Here is a 21,273-nt window from a genome sequence, read left to right on the forward strand (position 1 = left end):
TAATTTATACGGCAAGTTCACATGTAAAGACGCACTTGTGTTTTTTTGTTATAGTTATAATTATTACATTGCACTTTAATAAGTTTAGAGAAAAGTTTTAATTTTTTTTTTTGCTCAAAAATAGTTACACAAAAATTGTACATTAGTTATTTTTCTCTGTTAAAAAATAAAACAATTAATCACATTCTTGAATCAAATGTCCCACCAGTAACAATGAAATGCAATTTCGTTATTTATTTTGTTAAATTTGTATTTTACTTTTTTTTCGTATTGTTGTATGTCTTTTTCGAGATTATTTTTTTTTGTGTGTTGGTTGATTTTTCCGACAGGGTGGTAAGATTATTTATTCTGGAACGAATTTCCGTCATCCCCTGTCAAGCTTGGTTTGCAGACGAAAAATGACACTGAAGATGGCACAACGCCGAAACCGGTTTGTCTGCATACCAAGCGTGAGAAGGGATGACAGAAATTCGTTCCAAAATAAATCATTATTTTTTTTTGTTTTATTTGTTGTTATTCTTTTTTCTTATTTTATTAGTATTTTTAATTTAACTTGTTTTTAATTTAATTTTACAATTAATTTTATATTTTTTAATTTTATTTTATTTGAAAATTTTATATTTCAAGTTTACAATTTTTATTGTTTTTCATTTTAGTTTTTTCTTTTTAATTTTAGATTCTCATTTTGTTTTATTTACTTAATATTAATCATATCATATTCTTCTCCCTTGTCAGCTTCTGACATTTTATTTATTTTTTTTATAGCACCGTTTTGAAAATGATACTTTTCTATTTTTCTTATATTTATGATTTTTATTTTAATTTTTTTCGCACTCTTGTATTTTTTAAGATTATTTTTTGTTTTATTTTTTCCTGTCCTATTTGTCTTTTTTTATTCAATTTGTTATTTTTATTTTTATTTTCCAATTATTTTGTTTTTAATTATTTTGGATTTCCTACATTTTATTTTACTTGAGTTTTGTTTATTTCATTTAAAATTTTTTATATTCTAAGTTTATAATTTTTTTCGTTCTCCATTTTAGTTTTTTCTTTTAATTTAAAATTCTTTTTAATTTTATATATTATATATATGTATTTTTATTTGGTTTTATTTACCTAATAATTTTTTTTTTTCTATTTATTTTTTACCATTTTGCAAATTACACTTTTCCTATTTTTTTATTTTGTTTAATTTTTATATTACTTTATCATATTGTTGTATACTTTTCGATTTTGCTTTATTTCATTTATTTTTATATGGTTTGCTCTTAAGTTTATTTTGTTACTTTTAATTTAATTTTGAATTTCATTTTTTTTGGTTTTATTTATATTTGTTTTTCTTTATTTTATTTTAATTGCGTTTATTTTACCCGACGTCTCCACCTTCTACTAAATGTGTCTTAGCATCTGTCAAATTTCTGTTTTAACTTAGCCCCGTTTTAGTATACATAGTTCAATAGTGGAAATTTGAGGTCTACGCCTGGCATTTCTGTCTTAACACAGCTTTTTTAGCAAAAGGTGGAGGCGTGGGATTATTTTATTTTATTTTTTACTTTATATGTTAAATTCAACAATTTTTATTGAGCTCAAGGCCATTTTTTAAATGAAAATTTATTGTGGAACAGCAACAATAATTTGAAAAAATTGATAATAATATAATAAAAAAAATTTTATATGTTAAGTTAATTTTTTTTTGTTTTCCATTTAAGTTTTGTTTTAATTTTATATTTTTAGTTTTTTTTTTATTTGGTTTTATTTACCTAGTAATTTTTTGTAATAATTTTACTTCATTTTCCTTTGTCAGTTTTTGACATTTTCATTTTTTTTATATTTTACCGTTTTCCAAATTACACTTCACTTTTTTATTTTGTTTAATTTTTATTTTACTTTTATCATATTGTTGTGTGTTCTTATGTTTTTTTTTTTCAAACTTATTTTTGGTTTTGTTTTTTCCTTCATGTGTATGTTTTTTTATTTACTTTATTTTTATTTTATTTCCGATCTGGTTATTTTGAGTTTAGTTTTTTTTCGTGACCATTAATTTTATTTGATTTTAGTTTAGTTTATTTTGTTTTATTCTATAGCTTTTTCTTTTTAATTTGTATGGACGTATTTTATTATTTGCCTAATATTTTTATTTTTTTATAGTTTCATTCCATTTTCTTTGTCAGTTTATCACATTTTAAATTTTTTATTTTATTTTTTTATTTTTTTTACAATAATTTCTTATTTTTTCGATATACTTTTATTTATATATCTATACTTAGTTTTATTTTTATTTTCTATTTACTATTTTCTTTTTATTGATTTTGTGTTATTTTACTGCATTTTAACTTTTACCCTTTTTTATTTTGTTCTTTTAGTATCTTATAATGTTTATTTATTTAGTTTTTTACCTTTTTATTTATTGAATTACTTTATTTAATTTAATTTTGAAAATCATTGTTTTTTTATTAAACATAGTTGATTTTTGATTTGATATTTATCTCTATTCCATTTATTTCTTCAATCTACATTTAATTTTTCATTATTTCTATGTTTAAAGATTTTATGATGATTTTTTTCTATACACATATATATATATATATATATATGAAATACATACATATGTATTTACATATATTTTTATATTTTCAATTTTCTTGTTTATTTCAATTTTTTTTGTCTCTTTGTAATCTCTCTAGAACAAGCGCTTAGCAAAAGCTGAAATGCCGAAACTTTTTTTTTTTATTTCCTTTACATTTCGCTCTCTTTCTAATCTACTTGTAAAAGTAGTACTATATTATAGCACATATACATATGTATATGCATTTTCTACCTCTTAATCGTTTTCATTGCTTCTTTTTGTGGCTAACACTTGTTCTTCATAATTCATTGATAAGGTGGCGTATGTGTGTATATATATTCATATGAATGTATATAGAATGATTTGCATATATACATTTGTTTGTATGTATGTACGTATATCGATCAGTTGACTCTCTCATTCATATCATTCTCTCATTGAATTCATATGAGGCTTTGACTTTTTTCCAGACAAACAACCGCTGTCAGTGGACATTTGTGGGGCTGGGATAGTTTTTTTTTACATTCATATAGTCATGTATAGATACTTACATATATACATATGGAGTATTCCATTGTCACGGTTAAAACATTTGTACAGCAAAAATTTTGTTTGTTTTTAAATTTAACTATAAAGTACTGAACATTTTTCAATTTCGATAAAGCCACACCTAATTCACCATTATATGAGTTGTTACCAAATTCGAAAAAAATTCCAACTAAGTTGTATATGCTTTTTGGAGCAGATGTTATTAAAAAAAAGAAATCCCAAAAATTCTCCGGTCACGGTTGGGACACGTACGATTTTCTTCTAGAACAAATTTTTTAGTGTGGTCCCTATTGAAGGACTTAGTAATGACAAAAGTTAAGGGCCAAAATTATCGCAGTACAGTCATTTCAAAATTCACGATATGCTGTAGCCCTCAGAATATCTTTGAGGGGATTATTGTTATATCAAACTAGTCTCAAATTTAGCTACTTGCTCTTTAGTGTGGATGTCTAATCTGACTACTTACATATGTTTATAGTGCATACATACAGATCATCCCCCTTCTTCCAAAAGCATGAATGTGCAAATTTACCCATTTTAAGTGATTAGGTTGACTTGATTAACCTTTGGAGGTTCTATGTTATACCAAAACCCAGAATACCATGCGTACCCTTACGTACTTACTCATGGAATACCCCGTTTGTAAGTTCATATGTATGTACATATGTATATGCGTACATACATATATTGATATAAATTTGCATATTTTGTGTCATCATGCAGAGCAGGCTATGTAAAGCTAAAGCTAAGATAGCTGAGATGTCTTACATATTAACTAACATATCTGCGTATACACATCATATGTACATATGTATATATATGTGCTAAGTCTCGTATGTAAGCCTATATTTACATGTAGTAAGTATATATATATGTACATACTCAGCTATTGGCAATACAAAGTGTATATTTGCTTGCATATAAACATACAGATACATATATGTACATATATATGTATGTCAGTAAAAATGTCTCTGCATTCCAAGTGCATCTCTATAAATCTACATACACTGCTCCTTAACTGCATTTGCATACATACGTATAAATCTATATGTATGTATACATATGTATATACGTACGTTGCTTTGTATATAAGCACTTTGCATTTAATTTGATTATTTAATATGAGTGTGTTTTCATTAGTTGTTGTTGTTTTTTTTTTAAGTATTCGCCATTGTTGTTTTATTTCCTATCGTACACAGGCAGTGTGTTTTAAGTGTCGCTGTCGTTCTTGTTGTTTATCTCTAGTTCTTGTTCTTATTATCGCAACGCCCCGACGACAATCCGATTCATTCAGCGCCCATTAAATCCAATTAATCCCTGCAGAGGCAGGCGTCCCGCACAAATATGCTCCATGCAAAAGTTTCAATCCCGGTTGTTTAAAAGTCATAAGCAGTAGATAGGATGCCAACAAACAAAGGTGTATACATACATATATGGTACAATAAAAACGACATATGAACACATACATATGTTTCTACATACAACCATACACATATGTATGCATGTACATCTATGCGAAAGACAATTGATATGCTTATTACATGTGTACATATGTATATATGTATGTATATATACGAATTTATATATAGGCAAATTCTAATTTATAAACTCATGCATATGGATATCATTGTATATATGTACATATGCAAGTATTTACATTCATACACATCAATGTTTTGTTTATTTATTATTATTTATATTTTGATTTCGTTCTGTATTACATTAAACTTCTCTCCACCTGATTTTGTTGTGGTCATTTTATTAATTCATTTACTTTTTATTCTTTTGTTTTTGTTTTTTTTTCACCAACTTCGTTATTTTAAATTCATTTTGTAATTTTTGTAGTACTCATAAGCAGTGTATGTACATACTAAGTATATGTATATACACACACAAGTACGCATCTAAATACATATGTATATATATATATATGTATATTTTCACAATACGTTCACCCAACGATCGGTCGTCTTCCGAACCACCGTATCACCACGTTCGAAATGCAAAAACGCACTGATTCCACCCATTCAATCGGCCGGCCTTTCGCAAAGAGGCTAAAGAAAAACTTTTTCGAACTTTGAGTCGCACATTTTGGATCGTCACATACTCAAATACAAGCATTTCAACATTTGTACATAAGAGAGCGGCGATCTCGCGACGCGTTGGACTGCCAAGCAGCTAAGATCGTAAGCGTATGAAGTGCTAAAGCAGATCCACATCAAACTGTTGGTGTGCTCGTTTACATATATGCATACATATATCCGCAAGAAATGTAATTTGTGGCAAGAGAGGATACAAAAAATAAGAGATTCTATTGGACTGCAGAAATTAGATATGGAAACTGCATATCTAATCGATGATTACTTTCTTAATACTTATTGAAGCTTTAATAACCGACCATCTGCTTCAAAATAATGTCGGTGTATTCCTAAACCCCTAAAAGTACTTTTTGTTCCTCGCCTCAAAAATACTTATGCATGTAAACGAATTCTTAGGTTTAGGGCGAGTACAGTGTTCTGCTGAATTTTCTATCAGATTTGGCTTAGTGTATGCCATTTCCTGCCTCTTGGCCATGCTATGCTTCTGATTAAGAGAAGCATTTCCGCTAATGGAATAATAGATTCCAGTGGCGGAAAACGAGCATGCGTACGCACTTAAGTGTTATGCCTGGTAAAATAGAAGAGCTCGTTGTTGCAAAAATCTGCTCTGAGTCGAACACAGTTTAAAACTTTGAATCTTTTGCACCAACGATGCTAAAATGCACGAAGGTGGCGCTAGCCGGCCAATGTCACAAAAAATTCCTTATACATACACAATGTTCAAAAATTTAGGTGTTACTCGTATTAATTATTGAATATAATTATTTATACAAACCTCCTGCATTATACTCGACCACAGTGCTTCACTTCCTGTTATGTACATACCACTTTATCACACATCCTCTATCCGCTTCCGTTTCTCTTTCACAGCATACCCTTCTTGGCTTACTTCTTTTATTTGTTATAATTTGACTGCGCAGCATTATCTTAATTTCGGTTCAACAATATTTTAGATCTATGCCACATAATTTACACAAAATTTTAGATAAACCGATGTACATGCCACAACTTTATTTAGTTATCGCAAAACTAAAAATCAGCTGTTTTCTAGAGATGTGACTTGGGGCATTTCACAAAACCCGCTTTTTAAGAGGAAGTAAAATGGCGTTTCCCGCCAATGCGCGCGGATTTCCTGCTTTTTTTTTTGTTGTGCTGTTAGAGATGTGCAATTACTTCATATCAAATAAAACGAGCTTTTGTTGTTTTATCATAGAAACGGCCATGTTGAAATTAAAATACAAGTGAGTGCGCGTCGGGTTACAAATGAGAAATTAGAAATTAAAGTAAAAATTAGAAGTGAGGTGATATTTAATAGAAAAAAACAGTTAATTTAGTTTTGTATGTAAAGTACTTAAGCCAGAGTCTTTCAGAAGAGTGTATTTGAGAAGTGTAAAACGTAGTATACCGCTTAAAAAATCCCCAAATAAGTGTTAAAGTTAATTTAAGTGTGTGTAAAGTGAAATCCTAAGCATTTTTCCGCATAAATTGCATAGAATGCATTGCTTGTTGTGTGTTTTAGGGAATTCTGGTGAAGTGAATATACAAGGCCAATTATAAAATCTAGGTCGGTTACGTCTGGCCAGCTGTCGTGAGAGCCGTGCTATGGTATTGAATGTGGTAAGCTACATTAATCATTTTATTTCATTTATTTAATTTAACTGTATGCTTAAACTAAACAAAAATACGGCTGTACGATTTAAGACAAGTTACAAATCCACCTAAGTACCTTAAATACACGAACAAACAACAGCTTGTCTTACAAATATACTTAAAATTGTTAGAAAAACAGCAAGGCGATCGTATTATAAAGGCAACGTATGTATATCTATATATTGAAATACATAAGTGCATATAAAATATATTTTTATATGCATTTTTCTAAAGTAAACATTTCTTCCTGTATATATACCTAACAGTTTGTGCCTTTCCAATATTACTCCTTGAACTTCTGAATAACAATTTCATCATAGTACGGCCGACAATTAAGTCGTACATTTAGGCGTGAGCACAGCAAAAATATACCAGATAATTTGCGATGTATGGAATAGATTTCCTCTGGCGGTGGACAAAGGCGATGTGCGACCATTGTGGGTACTAAATGTGCAATGCGTTCGGTAGTGTTCTAATAAAAATTAATAAAACTTCATTATATTCCTAGTCACTTCAAATTTGTAAATCAATTAAACCAACCTGCCGGCCGAAATCAAAATCACCATCAAAGCGAAATATTTCGCCAAGTATCATAACAGCATCCACATGCGCCTCTTCCATTTGCTTGGTTTCATAACCTGTGAGAAAGCCCATTTCGCGTGACATGCGCAAGACACCTGCACGATTATTCTCTGCAGCGTGCATTATTACCTAAAGAGTGGCATAGTTTAATTAAAATATTTAATTTAATCAAATAGTCAACGATACTCCACTATTAGCTAGTTTCACACACCTGCCGATAATTGCGTATGAATTGCTTTTGATAGAAACGCGTTGAACCAAAATCAATTAACATTAGTCTTTTCGTATCAACATCATAAAGGAAATTCGACCAATTCGGATCGGTTTGCATGCACTCCAACTCGAACAGCTCACGCAAGCACAACTTGAGTATAGACGAAGCAATGTGATGGCGATGCTCATAGCTGCAATGAAAAAAAAAATATTTATGTAAATGCGTAAACTTGGCATTTCCAACGGATTATCTATGAATTTGCAATCTACCTTAAATCGAAGCACTTGTCCAATGGTACACCTGGCACTAATTCTGTAGTCAGTACGCTGCTTGTAGTCAATTCTTTAATGACCTTCGGTACATAGTACTCGTGATAGGGTGCAATCATCTGCTTAAATTTATCTGTATATTCAGCTTCACGTGTATAATCTACTTCCCAATTTAGTTCACGTTTGGCCACCTACAAATTGAAGAAAATTTACTTATATTAATGAAGATATAAAGCTTTAAGTAAAATTATAATGCCCCCCTACCTTGACCACATTGTCAATGAAGAAGCCGTGCGGAAAGACATCCCATACTTTAAGCATGCCTACTAAATTATCAATATCACTTTCGATGCTTTGCGCCACGCCAGGATATTGAATTTTTATAGCCACTTGCATGCCATCTTTTAATGTAGCGCGATGTACCTTGAAAGAAATAAAGAAAAGATAAAATTGCACATGTAAAAGAACAAAAAACACACTACTCATACTCTACCTGCCCAATGGAAGCCGCCGCAAATGGTTTCTCATCGAAACTTTCCAAAAGATTACGCCAATCGGGGCCCAATTGTGTAATCATTACGCGCTCCACTTGCCAATCGGGCATATAGTCGGCCGCCTGGCGTACACGTTCAAAAGCTTTAGCCAGCTGTGGTGACACCACCTTCGAATCCTGTATACTTAGTATTTGGCCGATTTTCAACGCTGCACCGCGCACCTTGCAAAGTGTGTCGACAATTCGTTCCGCATTAGCTGGACTTAGTAGGGCCTCCTTCAAGTTTTTCGAGCCGCCTAAACCAAGTGCGCCCTTAGTTAATTCGTTTATAGTGCCGACACCTAGACCAGCAAAAAGACCACCAAACGAAACCATACGTCCCAAACGACTGGACGGAACACGTCGTTGTTTGGCCACTTTGCTCAAGGTGGGCAATTCGATGGAAGTTGTGCTTCCAGAGTCCGGCGCAGATGTGTCTCCGGCAATTGTTTTTAATATATTTTCTACATACACTGTGTCTGCTCTCAATGCATCAGATGAAATTGGAGTCGCGGCAGCCGTTGTGGTAGATGTTGCGGTCGCTGTGGTATCTGCGCTTGTTGTTGCCTTCGTTGGCGTTTTACCAGCTGCTACTGTAACTGCTTCCGTTGGTTGCACACTAGTATCTTTCACTTGCTTATGCTCTGTGGATGGCGTACGCAAGCTAATATCACGATTTTTATTACGTTTCGAAAGTATTTCCTCCAATTCCTGTAGTGTAATGGACGATATGTCTAGCTGTGTTGCATCCAAAGGACTACCGGTCTTGCCAGCGTTGGCAGCACCAGCATTGCTGCTACTAAAATTGACTGTTCCACTGGGTTTCACAGCACCACCCTCTCCAGCAGTCTTGCCAATACCCGCATCACCAATTACATCACTCATTGCTCGCTGCAACGTCTGCTGAGTCATACGCAATTCGTTAGGCACTTTGGAAAGGCTCAATTGTCGCAATCCCTCTATTACAACGCACGTGCGCTCACTAGTTTCCTGTAGCAATTGTTGCAACTTTTTCAGCTCCTCCGTTGGTTGTGTGCCTACTTGCTGCAAATAATTTGCGCTCTGTTGAAAATTTCCCTGCAATAGCTCGCGTATACTCGACTGAATCCAACGCTGTTTACACTGTGCGCTCTGCTCGCGACACAACGCCTCCGCTACCAGTTGTATGCCTCGCAATACAGCCAGAGCATCTTGTGCTGAACGTGCCATGCCTACGGCCGCCTCCCTTTGTCTAGCGTTTCACAACTTGTTTCGTCTCAATGATGATTCACGTACGCAGATCTAATTTTGTTTTCGATTTGTGTGTACGCCAAACATTTGTTGTGTGCTTATTCATGGAATTTTCAACTTTTCACCTAATCCTCTACGATGGTGCGCACAACTTGCTTTTGATCGGTTGCGAAACAAACATGAATTTCATCAAAACATGCACAGCTGGCAAAGTGGGGTTAGGTGGAAGCTCTCCCTGTCGGAAAAAAATGGCTTCTTTTAGAAATTAATCAATTGACAAAGTAGTTGGAAACAAAGTACATAGTTTTGGTACATCGCCATAATAATATTAGTAAATTTAGTTGCTTACAAGAAGAAAGGAATAATGTGTGTGGTAAAAACGTACTTATTAAATAGCTTTCAACGTAATTTAATTTCCGACAGGTTTTTAGACAGGTTGACGCCATCAGCTGATTGCGGAAGAGCGATGGGCTACGCTTGGCACAGTGTAGGTAAAAATTAATGGAACACAAATTTCTCGATAAACTTCCTTTTGAGCTACGGTCATCATTAATTAGTTGCTTAAATATTTTGTGATTTCGGCAATTCAGTGCTTGAGTATTAAAAATTTTAATTTAGCAATAGGTGAATTTTTATAAAAAGAAATGAAGTAGTCCAAAAATTCAAAGATTGCATTATTATGTAATAGTTTCAGAAACTAATTTTTATTTTATTTGTATTTTTAGCACCTGATGTTATTAAATCAATATCTATTTACAAAGCAATTATTCGATAAGTATTTTAAGTAATAATTTACATTATAAGTACGTATACTGCAAAGTTTTAGACATTTTTAAGTTGCTTTTGCATACGTGCTTCGGCGAGCCTCTCAAAGTGAAAGGCACACAATTATGAAATTAACACTATTGTTTGTACATATATACATATCTATGCATGTATAGTTTACAATTTTTTTACAGCTGCAATAGTACATCGCAAAAGTGCTTAAAGCAATTCTCCTTTTGGTATATAGAAAATTATATGCTATTTCCTTAGTTTTTGTACAAAAATTCCTGTTGCTTCGGTGTGCTGAAGATTCTGACAAATGTATGTTTTTTGTTTTGCTTTATCACTATAAGTACAACGACTTTTTAATACATCAATTTCGCTATTATCAATATTTTTTTTTAGTTTTCTTCGATTCTTTATTTCGTTCGTTTCCTGCTCTTACGCCGTTTCCCCTTCAATGCTCTCTTCCTCCTCTTCATTTACACAATCCACTACATAATCTTTTCGCACTCGGCCAGCGCGTTCATATTTCGAATCTTCCAATTCAGCCGCATGCTTATAGGTAACAGCCTTCGTGATAGGATCGAATAAGCGTAAATGTGGATTTGGTTGTGTATTATACTTATGACCCAGCGACGTATAGCCATTCTCATACAATCGGCAGTACGGTACTTGTCGCACGAAAGTATAATACCAAATATCTCTGTAACTCCAATCGAGTAGCGGGTTAATGCGCATCAAACTGGGCCAATCCAAGTCGGTCACCTGCAAAATGAGTAGAATGTGTTATATGTATATGAAAACTAGTTGATTATGGAATTTTATATTTTCGCTAACCTGCATAGTATTGAGATTTTCACAAAATGGATCTGTGCGTCTGGTGCCCATTAAAACGGCACGTATTTCGGGCATCTCCTGTAGTATCTGTGTCAGTGCCTCTTTTATACAACCCTTACGCCTTATAAGATTTATATTATACCGTCGTTCACAATCGAGCACCACCGCTTCAACTTCTTCGAATCCATCCTCTGCCTCGATATACAATACAGGCAGTCGTATATGACTGATACATTTGTTGCGCTTAAAGTAGGAATGAACTAAGTCTAGTAAAACTGTGCAGTCCTTGCCACCATTGAAAGATACCATCAACTCTTCGGCGCGATACAGGTGCAAAACTTGCGCGAACAACTGAAGGGTTAAACATTATAGATTTTTATTATATTTATGTTCATAAGTGTGTAGTTAAAATGAAAGCGAAATGATGCGAAATGAAGAACTGCCTCCGCAACACAAGCGTACCAAAACCGACCCATCTAAGCATCCATTGAATGGAACCAATCGCATGACTTTTGCTTTATATGTATGTATTTATTTTTAATAAGATACTCACCGCAAAAACGTCCTTTTCCAATTTCTCTACACGCTTAATAGCACAGTGATCTGGTTTGACATTTTCAGTTTCAGTGGCGGTCGCTAAAAAGGAACTAATAGCAGCATCCCGTTCCGAACGTTTAATTTGTTTGGACACACAGTGTAGCATATTACCGATATTTGTCATTTTAATGTGCTTTTTAGGAATTAAGATTTCCAACTATTTACAATTTTTATCTGAGAATGAAAATGAATGTGTTAGGGTATATTAAATAAATATTTTACCATGAAATTTATTGGCAATATTTAAAATGGTAAACGGGAAATGTAAGAAGCATGCAATTTTATCTAAATACCTGCCAGAAATTTAATTGTATACTTGTAAAAAAATTTTGTCAACTTATCGGCTGGAATTGTCGACAAGCACTTAAGTGAAAACTTAGCATGTGCGACGGTTAGCCACGTAAATGTAAACATACCGCACAATGTGCTTAATCGCAGTTTTAACAAAACACGACCATTATTGCCAAGTGCTTTTAAATGCTCGTATTTTTTAGTACAAATACAAATTATTTAACCAGCTTGAATTTTGTTAAATCTGCTAAAAAGTTATTGTATAATAAACCATAAATCATGTATTTAGGTGCATACATACAAAGGAATAACCATATATGGTAGACTAGCTGATACGGTTAATTCTCCAGATAGCAAGTTAATGTATGTTTGTATGTATGAATTAAAATTAAAGTGTCATCCTCAAGAAATTACACGTACGCTCTTATCTTATCACTTAAGGTAATCAACGATGATTTGCAAATGGTATGAAACTGTTGTAACAGCACAAAATCGGTGGCAATAAGAGGTATGATGCTGGTTGAGCATAAATTATTTGCAGTATTGAAGGACAATTATCCTCACATATGCTACTGCACACGGTGGGCAGGAAGCGAAGATAGGTTGCATAAAAATGTCGACAAAATCTGAAAGCAGGGTTGTATTTGTTGATATCTTAAGGTTAAGAATCCGCTTAAATTGAAATCCTAGCTGCTCCTGTTTTAAAGATATCCACATTTTATATACTTCTGATAGGATATATTTGGAAGGCGTACTTCTCGATAATTAGAGCATATTTATACGAAAAGAAATCTCATACAAATCTGTTCCCCTTTTTTAACTCACTAAAACGGATCAAATCAATGTGAAACATTTTCATTTTTTCCTACCGAAAGAATAATTGATCGAGATTTATTGGGCGCTACCGGTATACAACTTAGATAAAACACCACAATTACCTTTTTCTGTAGCGTGAACTTTCTCATTACAAACACTTTCAATATCGCAATATATGTATGTATGTATACAATATTGTATGCTATATAATACGGTAGTAATTTTTTTTATTAAAGGTTTGTTGCTATAAGCAAGTAGCGCAGGCAAGTCGCACTGCGCTTGTGCAAGAAATAAAAATGCTCTAACTTAGGCCAACGGTACTCCGCATAATAAGTAAATAAATTCAAAGCTTGTATGAGATTTATTTTGGTATTTATGTACTCTTCTGTCAGGAAATAATGACTATTGTACATCCAGAACACAAATGCGATCATAAAGAAAATCGCATGAAAGTATGCGCTTTGTGTGTAGGGCTGCCATACGTCCCGGTTTTCCCGGACATGTCCCGGTTTTAGACTATTTGTCCCGGTGTCCCGGTCCAACCTTAAAATGTCCCGGGTTTCATTTAAGTGTCCCGGTTTTCGATTTGATTGCACAAATTTTGCTTAAAAATGACTACGCTGAGAGAAAAAGGCGTTGTAATATTAAGAAAAATTTTATGAATTTACTGGGGGAAATAACGCATAGTAAACATGAATATGTTTTATTTGATTATCGTTTTGAAATGTTCGTACTTAAAAACAATACTTTCATACCACGCACACGTGGTGTTGAATCAAACTGAACATTTGAGTGCACATTTACATGTCTGGCTGTAGCTGAGTGCACGAAGATGCTTGCCACAATTTGCTAATTTCCAGAGCGTCAGGGTTCAAATCCCATTACAGACAGCATGGAATTTAAATAAATTTTTTTTAACTTAATTATGAAAAAGCATCCGTTAAGTGCAAAGCGCTTCATTTTAATATTGGCGTATTTCAATTGAATATTTCTATACTAAATACTAAAATTTGTATACTTAAATTATTACGAGTTGGGTTGGTGCTCTTTCATATGCGATTTTTTTTTTAAATGTAGCACGTTTTGCATAAGCAATAGTTGATGATTAATATAAGTATGTACCTAAATACGTTAAAATGACATGCACAGAGTTTTACAATTATAGCAAAAGCCAGAAGTTTTGAAACAAGCTCACAGCAACGAAACAAATGACTGATATTTTGATGTTACCTTGTATTTGTTTTTTTTTTTCGTGAAACCTAGATTACTTATAAGTACCGTGCCGTACAAAATTATTGGCTCGGAGACACTTTCATCTGATCACAATTTCTAATCAGATCTTTTAGAAAAATGTTTAAAATGTAGCTTTTGAGCCAATTAGTAAAGTGCAAGTCTGAAGTTACCAGAAAATTTCGTTGATTTTTTGCAATTATTTATTTTTTGCTGACAGTGTCTTCCACATACAAAAAAATGTCGAACATAGTTTGTATGGAAGAAACTCTCAGTAAAAACAATACCAAATATATTGCCTCGTTCAAAGCCATGAGCAAAATCGTGAATACATGGTTTTCCGCAAAACAAGCGGATCTTAGTAATTTTGATAAAAATCTTAACGAACTCCGCACAGCTTTGAAAAGTACTGGAATTTCTCAAACTGTCAAAATCCATTTTGTCCTTAAACATTTAAAGCAATCTATTTCATTCTTGAATAACGATGGTTTAGGATTATGGTCCGAGCAGGCCGGGAAGTCAGTTCATAGGGAATTCATTAAATTCTGGGATAGATTCAAAATAAATATGATTGATAAACCAACTTTTGTGAGTCGCCTGAAGAAAACTGTAATGACATTTTCATTCCAGCATATATAAAAACTCAACTAAATAATAAAATATTTAAATACTAAAATGCGTGACTATATTATATGGTAAGCCAACAAAAAAAATAAAAGGAAACAAAAAACAGATATAAAAAAATAAAGCAAGAAAAAAATATAAAAAAATAAAACCAAAAAAACCAAAAAAAGACCAAAGAGGTGCAAAGTAAGTTGCCTCTACGTGGTGCGCCTTGGAAACGATTGAAACCGGATAAAAACTTACATAAACTTATATTTTCACATAATATATATACACACATTTACTCACACATACATTGTTGAATATTTAATTCACAAGGATGTTTTTCTCTTTCGCAAAAGTCGGTCCTATCATAACTATGTAAAATGTGGATATCTTTAAAACAGGAGCAGCTAGGATTTCAATTCAGAGGGATTCTTAACCTAAAAATATCAACAAATACAACCCTGCTTTCAGTTTTTGTCGACATTTTTATGCAACCTATCTTTGCTTCCTGCCCACCGTGTGCAGTTACGTCACTATGCACAATGTATCTCAATCTGCAAGTTACAAGCAAAATTCATTGAACAATCCTGCAACCGCATAGTACAAATGTGCTTTCGCTAAAATTCATTCAAGGAAAAGGATTACTAAACATTTATAGTGTCAGCATAAAATCAACTACACAATTTAGAGGAATAATCTGGATTAAAATCAAAAAAAGCTTTCACAGCACTACCAAGGAAAAGTTGAAGCACCAGCTCGCACTTACCACAACTGAGTTTCGTTGATGTGCAATGTATCTGCCGTTTCAGATTATACTTTTTCTGCCAACAAGCTCTTCTTGAATCGAGTATACGCCTCCGTATACAAAATGTTTTAATTTTCTATTACATACATTTTTTTTTGCTTGCATCTGCTCTTTCCACAAACGATTATTTAACAGCAATCTGAAGCGTTGTTTGTCCCTGTACGCTGCATTTAGTTGTATGCAATGTGCAATGAATTTCGTTAGAAACAAGGAGCAAGCGCTGAATACAGCAACAATTTGGTCAACAAATTTAGAAAGACAAGTAAATTCACTATTGTTCAAAACGTTTTAATTTTTCTCAGTTTTGACAAGTTGTTGACACAAATAACTTGGCCAATACAGCTGATAACAAGCACGATAACAGCTGTTTGACATTAGAGATGTCGATATGCATTTGTTTGTACATGAGTACTTGGTATAACAAGTTCCTTAATCGGCTACTTTATTTATCGATAATGGGAAAAAGAAAAATAAAAATAATTTAAATTAAAAACAAAGTAAAACGAAAAAAGTTAAGTAAAAAATAGCGCTTAAACAGCTAGAAAAAAATAAAAGTTGGGCGGGGTCCGCCCTTTTTTTCGTGAAATCTTTAATACTCTGAAAAACCTATATCCTTATAAATACCTCTTATCTGATATGTATATATATTTATATATAAAACACGTATATGTTTCGAAAAAAGCAAAATACGATATTTCCATTTTTTAAAAAAACTTATATTTTTTCAAAAAAGGCGTGTTTTCTATATGAAACAATGCGACGCTTTTTTAATGTAAAACCATATTTGAATATATGCATACATAGCGGAAATTTTGAATAAAAAATCGCGAAATTTTTTTTTTTTTTTAATTTGGTTGTTGTTTTCGCAGCACGGAGTTTCCGAATTGTTTGATTGTTTATTCATCTTCCCCATATGACGACTCCAACCCTAGACCCGGGAAGCGGGCGGTTCGGATGTCAGATGGTGGAGATACGTTGGGCATGCGAAAAGGTGAGCAGTGTTGGGCGGACCGACTCCGCATGCTGGGCAGGTGTCGGCGATCTCCGCGTCTAATCTGGTTCTGCATGAGTTTAGGCGAATGCACCAGCCAGATCCGAGTTGCGCCAGTGTGGTTCGCTCATATCGATGGTAGGCGGCCGGCTTTGTTTTCGTGGCATGCTTGTGTTCCAGTGATAACTGCTTCGCGATGAAAGTTGTTGATGCCCTCAAGGTATGCCTCGCGGCTTATAGGGAATTTACATGATTCAACTTTCACAGGCAATTAGTTGAACCAAAAGTTGAACGAAAGTAGGGAGCCGACCAACTTCATTGTAAGCGATTAGTTGAAAGGCTGTTTACACCAGGCGATTGTTGCTTTCAACTAAAAGTCGCCTGAAAAATCGCCTCATGTAAATTCCCTATTAGCGGTGATTGAAGTTGTTGGTCGCAACCTGCTTCTAGATGAATAAGGTGTCTACTTACGTGTCTTGGGGTGCAGCTCTCTGTGTCAGACTGTCAGTTGTTCTGTGGCAGCCTAGCAGGAACTATTTTGATAGTAGACTAAGGAGACTCCCTGAGGTGGAGGGAGAAGTTGCGCTAGGTATGGGTTACACAGGATTGGTGTTAGTAACCCACTTTGTGTTACACCTTGCTTAATCCTACGCGCCTTTGATGTTTTGTATGTCGGAATACAACAGATGACTGCCTCCGCAGAGGTAACTAACGATCCAACGTTTGGTGTGCGACGGGAAAGAGGACGAAATAATTTCATCTTTGAGTGTTGCATGATTGACGGTGTCAAAGGCCTTTGATAGATCACGTGCCACTAAGATGGTGCTGGCGTAGGAACGCTTTGGTTCAAACCGTCAGTTATTTGCGTTGTGATGTGTGTTTTGGGGGGAAGATGCAAGTGTTGAGTCAGTTTCGGGAGCAGTAGCGCTTGAAGGGTTTTAGCCACCGGTGAGCGGAGTGTGATCGGTCTGTAGGATTCACCCAAGTCCGAGCGCCTCCCCGGGTTTTGCAGGGTGATTACTCTCCCGTTTTTCTATACCTCTGGGATGGTGTGTGTGTGGCTAGTGAGGCGTTGAAAAGTTTGGTGAGGTATTCGACTCCCCTGGCATCCAATTGCTTTAGCATCAGCATGGATATGCCATCTGGGCCGACTGTTTTCGATGCCTTGGCCTTGTGAATCGCGACTTGTACTTCGTTGGGTGGATGTGGTGTGCTTTGCGGAGTACGCTGCGTTGGGTTATGCTCCTCACAGGGTGCGTAAAAAATCGCCGGCAGAATTCTCGCGCGCACTTTCTGGAGTCGCTGTGTTTTTCGTCGTGCGGGTTACTATAGAGCAATATTTTAATAATGTGTGAATTATTTGAATAGATAATCGAAAATCGTTTCAATATTTTTTTTTTTATATAAGCTTCTAAATATTTCGAAAATTCCACTCTTACCCCTCCCTTCTCCCCCCTCCATTAATATGCATCATTAAAATCGGTAAAAATTCGCACTTTTTTAGCACAACTGAGCCTATTCTTTACTTCTTCCTTAAATATACAATAAAATAAATTAAAACAAACGTATTAAAATAATAGGGAATGAAAATTTAAGTGGCGTAAAATAAAACAAACAAAAAAATATTTATTTAAGAAAGTAAAATAAGAATAAAAAAATAAATAAAATATATCTAAATAACTGAATAAAAACGAATAGAACTAAACTACTTGCTTTTATTCAAATTATTTCAATTACAATCAAATAATTTAAAGTAAATTGGCCTACATTAAATTAAATTTAAATCATAATTGATGGACATAAATTAAAAAAAGTTAAGTTTTAAAACAAAACTTGTATCTGGGCTACACATTCTCGTTAAAAACTCACATTTGCATTTTGATGGGAAAAGCTTTTGCTTGCAGTTATCACGTTCGCTGAGGTGAGGCAATAGTGTCATCACATACATAAATATGTACTTAAACAAAAGGCATGGGTGTCTATTCAATGTGCACATCTTTAAATTTTGTGTTTCAGTCACAACGAAGATGTTTGAGATCATTTAAATTCAAAAACCGCGTGCCTAGCATTGCGATTAGTTTGCTTATGTGTCCTAAGTATGTATGTACATATGTATGTATGTGCATTAGATACGTGACTTTTTCTCACAAAACTACTACTAATGGGGCTATGCGAATAAATATTGATATGTATGTATATACAAACATACATATGTATTTATGTACAAAAAATCATTATCGAAATTTCCAAGCTGTTCATATTTTTTTTATAATCTATTGCAAAAAGTACTTTTTGGTTTTAGTATGCAATGAACATTCAAGTGGAGGATTCTCAAAAAAAATCGGTATGTACATTTATCTAGGGCTCTTAGCCACCTCAAATATCTTATCACACCGGTAATGTGATAAGAACTTATCAACTGTCAGATCTAATGAAAAATATGTATGTACATACTTAGCCATTGCGACACATATATACATATATACATTCGTACAATCAGGTGTATGAGCTATTTTTAGCTGCTAACAAAATGTACTACATGTTTTGTTTTTTTTTTTTTTGTGTTTGAGTTAACGGTAAATAGTAGTCATTTTGCTGGCCCATATCTTAGAACTAAGTTGGCCCGCTTACCAAGCACCACGGCGTTTTTGTATATTAGAAAATGCTTGTATGGTATTCGAGTCACCTTAAGTTCAACGCCTGATGTCGTCTTTATCTAAACGAGTTTCAAGGATACGCTTTTGATTGGTATAACAATTTTTTTTGTTTAAAAAAAAAAAATTCGAAATTTCTGATACCCTTGGCTGCTTTTTATTTCTGCAAGTGGCTTACCAGTCGTTAAAAACTGTTTTCCTCATTTAACAATTCAGATATAATTTTAGTAAAAATAAAATAAATATAAATGGAATATTGATCAGTTAAAAAATTACTTAAGTCATTAATGAAGCTCGTAAATAAACATGTTTTTCTTAAAATTTGCAGCTTAATGTGAATTTAACGATGACATGACATTTTTTCAATTACTTATGTTTGTATGATTTTTTCCCGCCAACAAAAACTCGTTGCTTAAAATAGCACAATGCTATGTACTTATTGTGTCCGAACAGGAACTTAACTATGGGAATATCATGAGCATGTTGACATTGGACTTGGCATGAAATAGAAATAAAATACAATACCAAGTTAGGACATTAGAAAAATATGTATTTAAAAAAAGATATATTTAAAAAAATTAAATTGGAAATTATTTAATGTTGGTTTTTATTTATTACTAACTAGAATTTAATTGCATGTTTTAAATGTAATAAATTTATACAATATTTTTTAAACTGGAGATAAGTATTTGATAAATAAATTTTTTTTAATAGTTGGCAACCTTGTTCCAAAAATTCTCCATCTGCTTGCTAATTACAACACATTTAACTCATTCAAATATTAATAAAAAAAATGCAGGTTGCTACTTCGTTCTAAATACTTTTAGATTGTGAGTTCTTAAATAGCTTTTGTTTGATACCCGTATTGTGATAGGTTTACCTACTTATAGTAATGCTTAATTGATTATGAATTGCTTTATACATGGCAACTTTGCGCAAAAATGCAGTTTTTATAAATATTAAAATTTTTTAAGAAAATGGTCAAACTCTTTGCAACCTATTTACATATAACAAGCTCAACCCAAAAATTACATTTTCAATAGCTGGCAACTCTATTCAAAAATTCTTCTTCTCTTTATTTATTTAAAAGTTTTAATTAAATTTTTTAATTAAATTTTTTTAGGCAGCTGGCAACTCCATTTTCAATACTTCCAGGCAATGAATTCGTAAATAGCTTTTTTCATGCCCTTATTGTGATAAGTCATACAAAATGTTGAAAGCATTATCATTTTTTATTGGGTGGCAACCTTGCTCAAAAATACTATTTTTATAGGTTTTTAACTTTTATAGGGCAAGCGGCAAACTTGTGTTATTCGAAAGTTAAAATTTGTTTTAATTTTTTTTTGCAACTCTTAATAGATAGTTTTTATTTATGACCAGGGAACGGATTTTATGGAAATTGCCTTTTTTTCTGCTAAAGAGATAGAGTATATTCGATTAAGAATGTCCACGATTTAGCTTTCTCTGATTCCATATATACACATTTGATGTTGCCTTTTTTTGCCTTTTTTAAGATATTTGCCTTTTTTTTGCCTTTTTTAAGATATTTGCTTTGTTTGCCTTTTCTATCTTTAAAAAGTGATTATAGCATTTACATTTTTTTTTTTTTTTATTAAAAATATACACATGCGGCTTATAGAAGCGCAGGGACCTATTGCCAAACTGGTGTTGGAAAAATTCAAAGCCGTTTTCTCAGCTAACGTAGGCTTAGAGACAATAAGGGGTGTGGATAAAATTGTAAAGGGCGAGGAAAACGCGCTTATTCCTGATAATATGAACGTTTCAAACGTTCCATATTTAAATTGGGCTCCACTTGTATCACCTTACGTCGAGCGCATATTTAGTACATTCAAGGCTTTTCTTCGCGAAAATCGAATGAAAATGCTGCCAGAAAACTTCAAAATACATCTTGTGGTTCAATGTTACTACAACTATACAGATTAAAGTTTTATGAGTTAGAAACTCGAAAGGATAAAATAGT

The 21,273-nt window shown here is 33.2% G+C and overlaps 2 protein-coding genes and 1 long non-coding RNA gene across 6 annotated transcripts; all 3 read right to left on the reverse strand.

Annotated features, from left to right (window-relative positions):
- Positions 1–112: 112 nt before the first annotated feature.
- LOC118748225 lies at positions 113–5,533 on the reverse strand. The gene is made up of 2 exons (XR_004994037.1): positions 5,068–5,533; positions 113–156 (listed from the first exon to the last, which is right to left on the reverse strand). It is a non-coding gene; the product is annotated as an uncharacterized LOC118748225 (long non-coding RNA).
- Positions 5,534–5,979: 446 nt separating this feature from the next.
- LOC118748730 (atypical kinase COQ8B, mitochondrial) lies at positions 5,980–9,913 on the reverse strand. Of its 3 annotated transcripts, none has more exons than XM_036483383.1 (7): positions 8,426–9,913; positions 8,197–8,355; positions 7,933–8,123; positions 7,661–7,853; positions 7,408–7,578; positions 7,127–7,339; positions 5,980–6,410 (listed from the first exon to the last, which is right to left on the reverse strand). In XM_036483383.1, the coding sequence occupies exons 1-6, from the start codon at positions 9,671–9,673 to the stop codon at positions 7,151–7,153; spliced, it is 2,151 nt and encodes a 716-aa protein (XP_036339276.1). In that variant the 5' UTR covers positions 9,674–9,913; the 3' UTR covers positions 5,980–6,410; positions 7,127–7,150. The 3 variants fall into 3 exon arrangements, with proteins under 3 accessions (XP_036339276.1, XP_036339275.1, XP_036339274.1); XM_036483382.1 differs by lacking the exon at positions 5,980–6,410 and adding an exon at positions 6,438–7,042; XM_036483381.1 differs by lacking the exon at positions 5,980–6,410 and having other exon boundaries at positions 6,439–7,339; positions 8,426–9,912.
- A 478-nt stretch (positions 9,914–10,391) lies between these two features.
- LOC118748731 (FAD synthase-like) lies at positions 10,392–16,010 on the reverse strand. Of its 2 annotated transcripts, none has more exons than XM_036483384.1 (4): positions 15,609–16,010; positions 11,853–12,070; positions 11,300–11,650; positions 10,392–11,227 (listed from the first exon to the last, which is right to left on the reverse strand). In XM_036483384.1, the coding sequence occupies exons 2-4, from the start codon at positions 12,018–12,020 to the stop codon at positions 10,901–10,903; spliced, it is 846 nt and encodes a 281-aa protein (XP_036339277.1). In that variant the 5' UTR covers positions 12,021–12,070; positions 15,609–16,010; the 3' UTR covers positions 10,392–10,900. The 2 variants fall into 2 exon arrangements, with proteins under 2 accessions (XP_036339277.1, XP_036339278.1); XM_036483385.1 differs by lacking the exon at positions 15,609–16,010 and adding an exon at positions 12,190–12,732.
- Between the last annotated feature and the right edge of the window lie 5,263 nt (positions 16,011–21,273).

The sequence above is a fragment of the Rhagoletis pomonella genome, unplaced genomic scaffold (assembly GCF_013731165.1).
Source record: "Rhagoletis pomonella isolate Grant_MI unplaced genomic scaffold, Rhpom_1.0 Rhpom_scaffold_00013, whole genome shotgun sequence".
Taxonomy (NCBI): Eukaryota; Metazoa; Arthropoda; class Insecta; order Diptera; family Tephritidae; genus Rhagoletis; species Rhagoletis pomonella.

What these genes read in the sequence shown, in the direction of transcription:
- LOC118748730 (XM_036483383.1), bottom strand. Translation starts at nt 9,673, where the DNA reads ATGGCACGTTCAGCACAAGATGCTCTGGCTGTATTGCGAGGCATACAA. An exon ending in CGGCGGCTTCCATTGGGCAG is followed by an intron (nt 8,356 to 8,425) that starts GTAGAGTATGAG and finishes ATTTCTTTCAAG; the next exon opens with GTACATCGCGCTACATTAAA. An exon ending in TCATACGCAATTATCGGCAG is followed by an intron (nt 7,579 to 7,660) that starts GTGTGTGAAACT and finishes GCCACTCTTTAG; the next exon opens with GTAATAATGCACGCTGCAGA.
- LOC118748731 (XM_036483384.1), bottom strand. Translation starts at nt 12,020, where the DNA reads ATGACAAATATCGGTAATATGCTACACTGTGTGTCCAAACAAATTAAA. An exon ending in TGGAAAAGGACGTTTTTGCG is followed by an intron (nt 11,651 to 11,852) that starts GTGAGTATCTTA and finishes TTAACCCTTCAG; the next exon opens with TTGTTCGCGCAAGTTTTGCA. An exon ending in AAAATCTCAATACTATGCAG is followed by an intron (nt 11,228 to 11,299) that starts GTTAGCGAAAAT and finishes CTCATTTTGCAG; the next exon opens with GTGACCGACTTGGATTGGCC.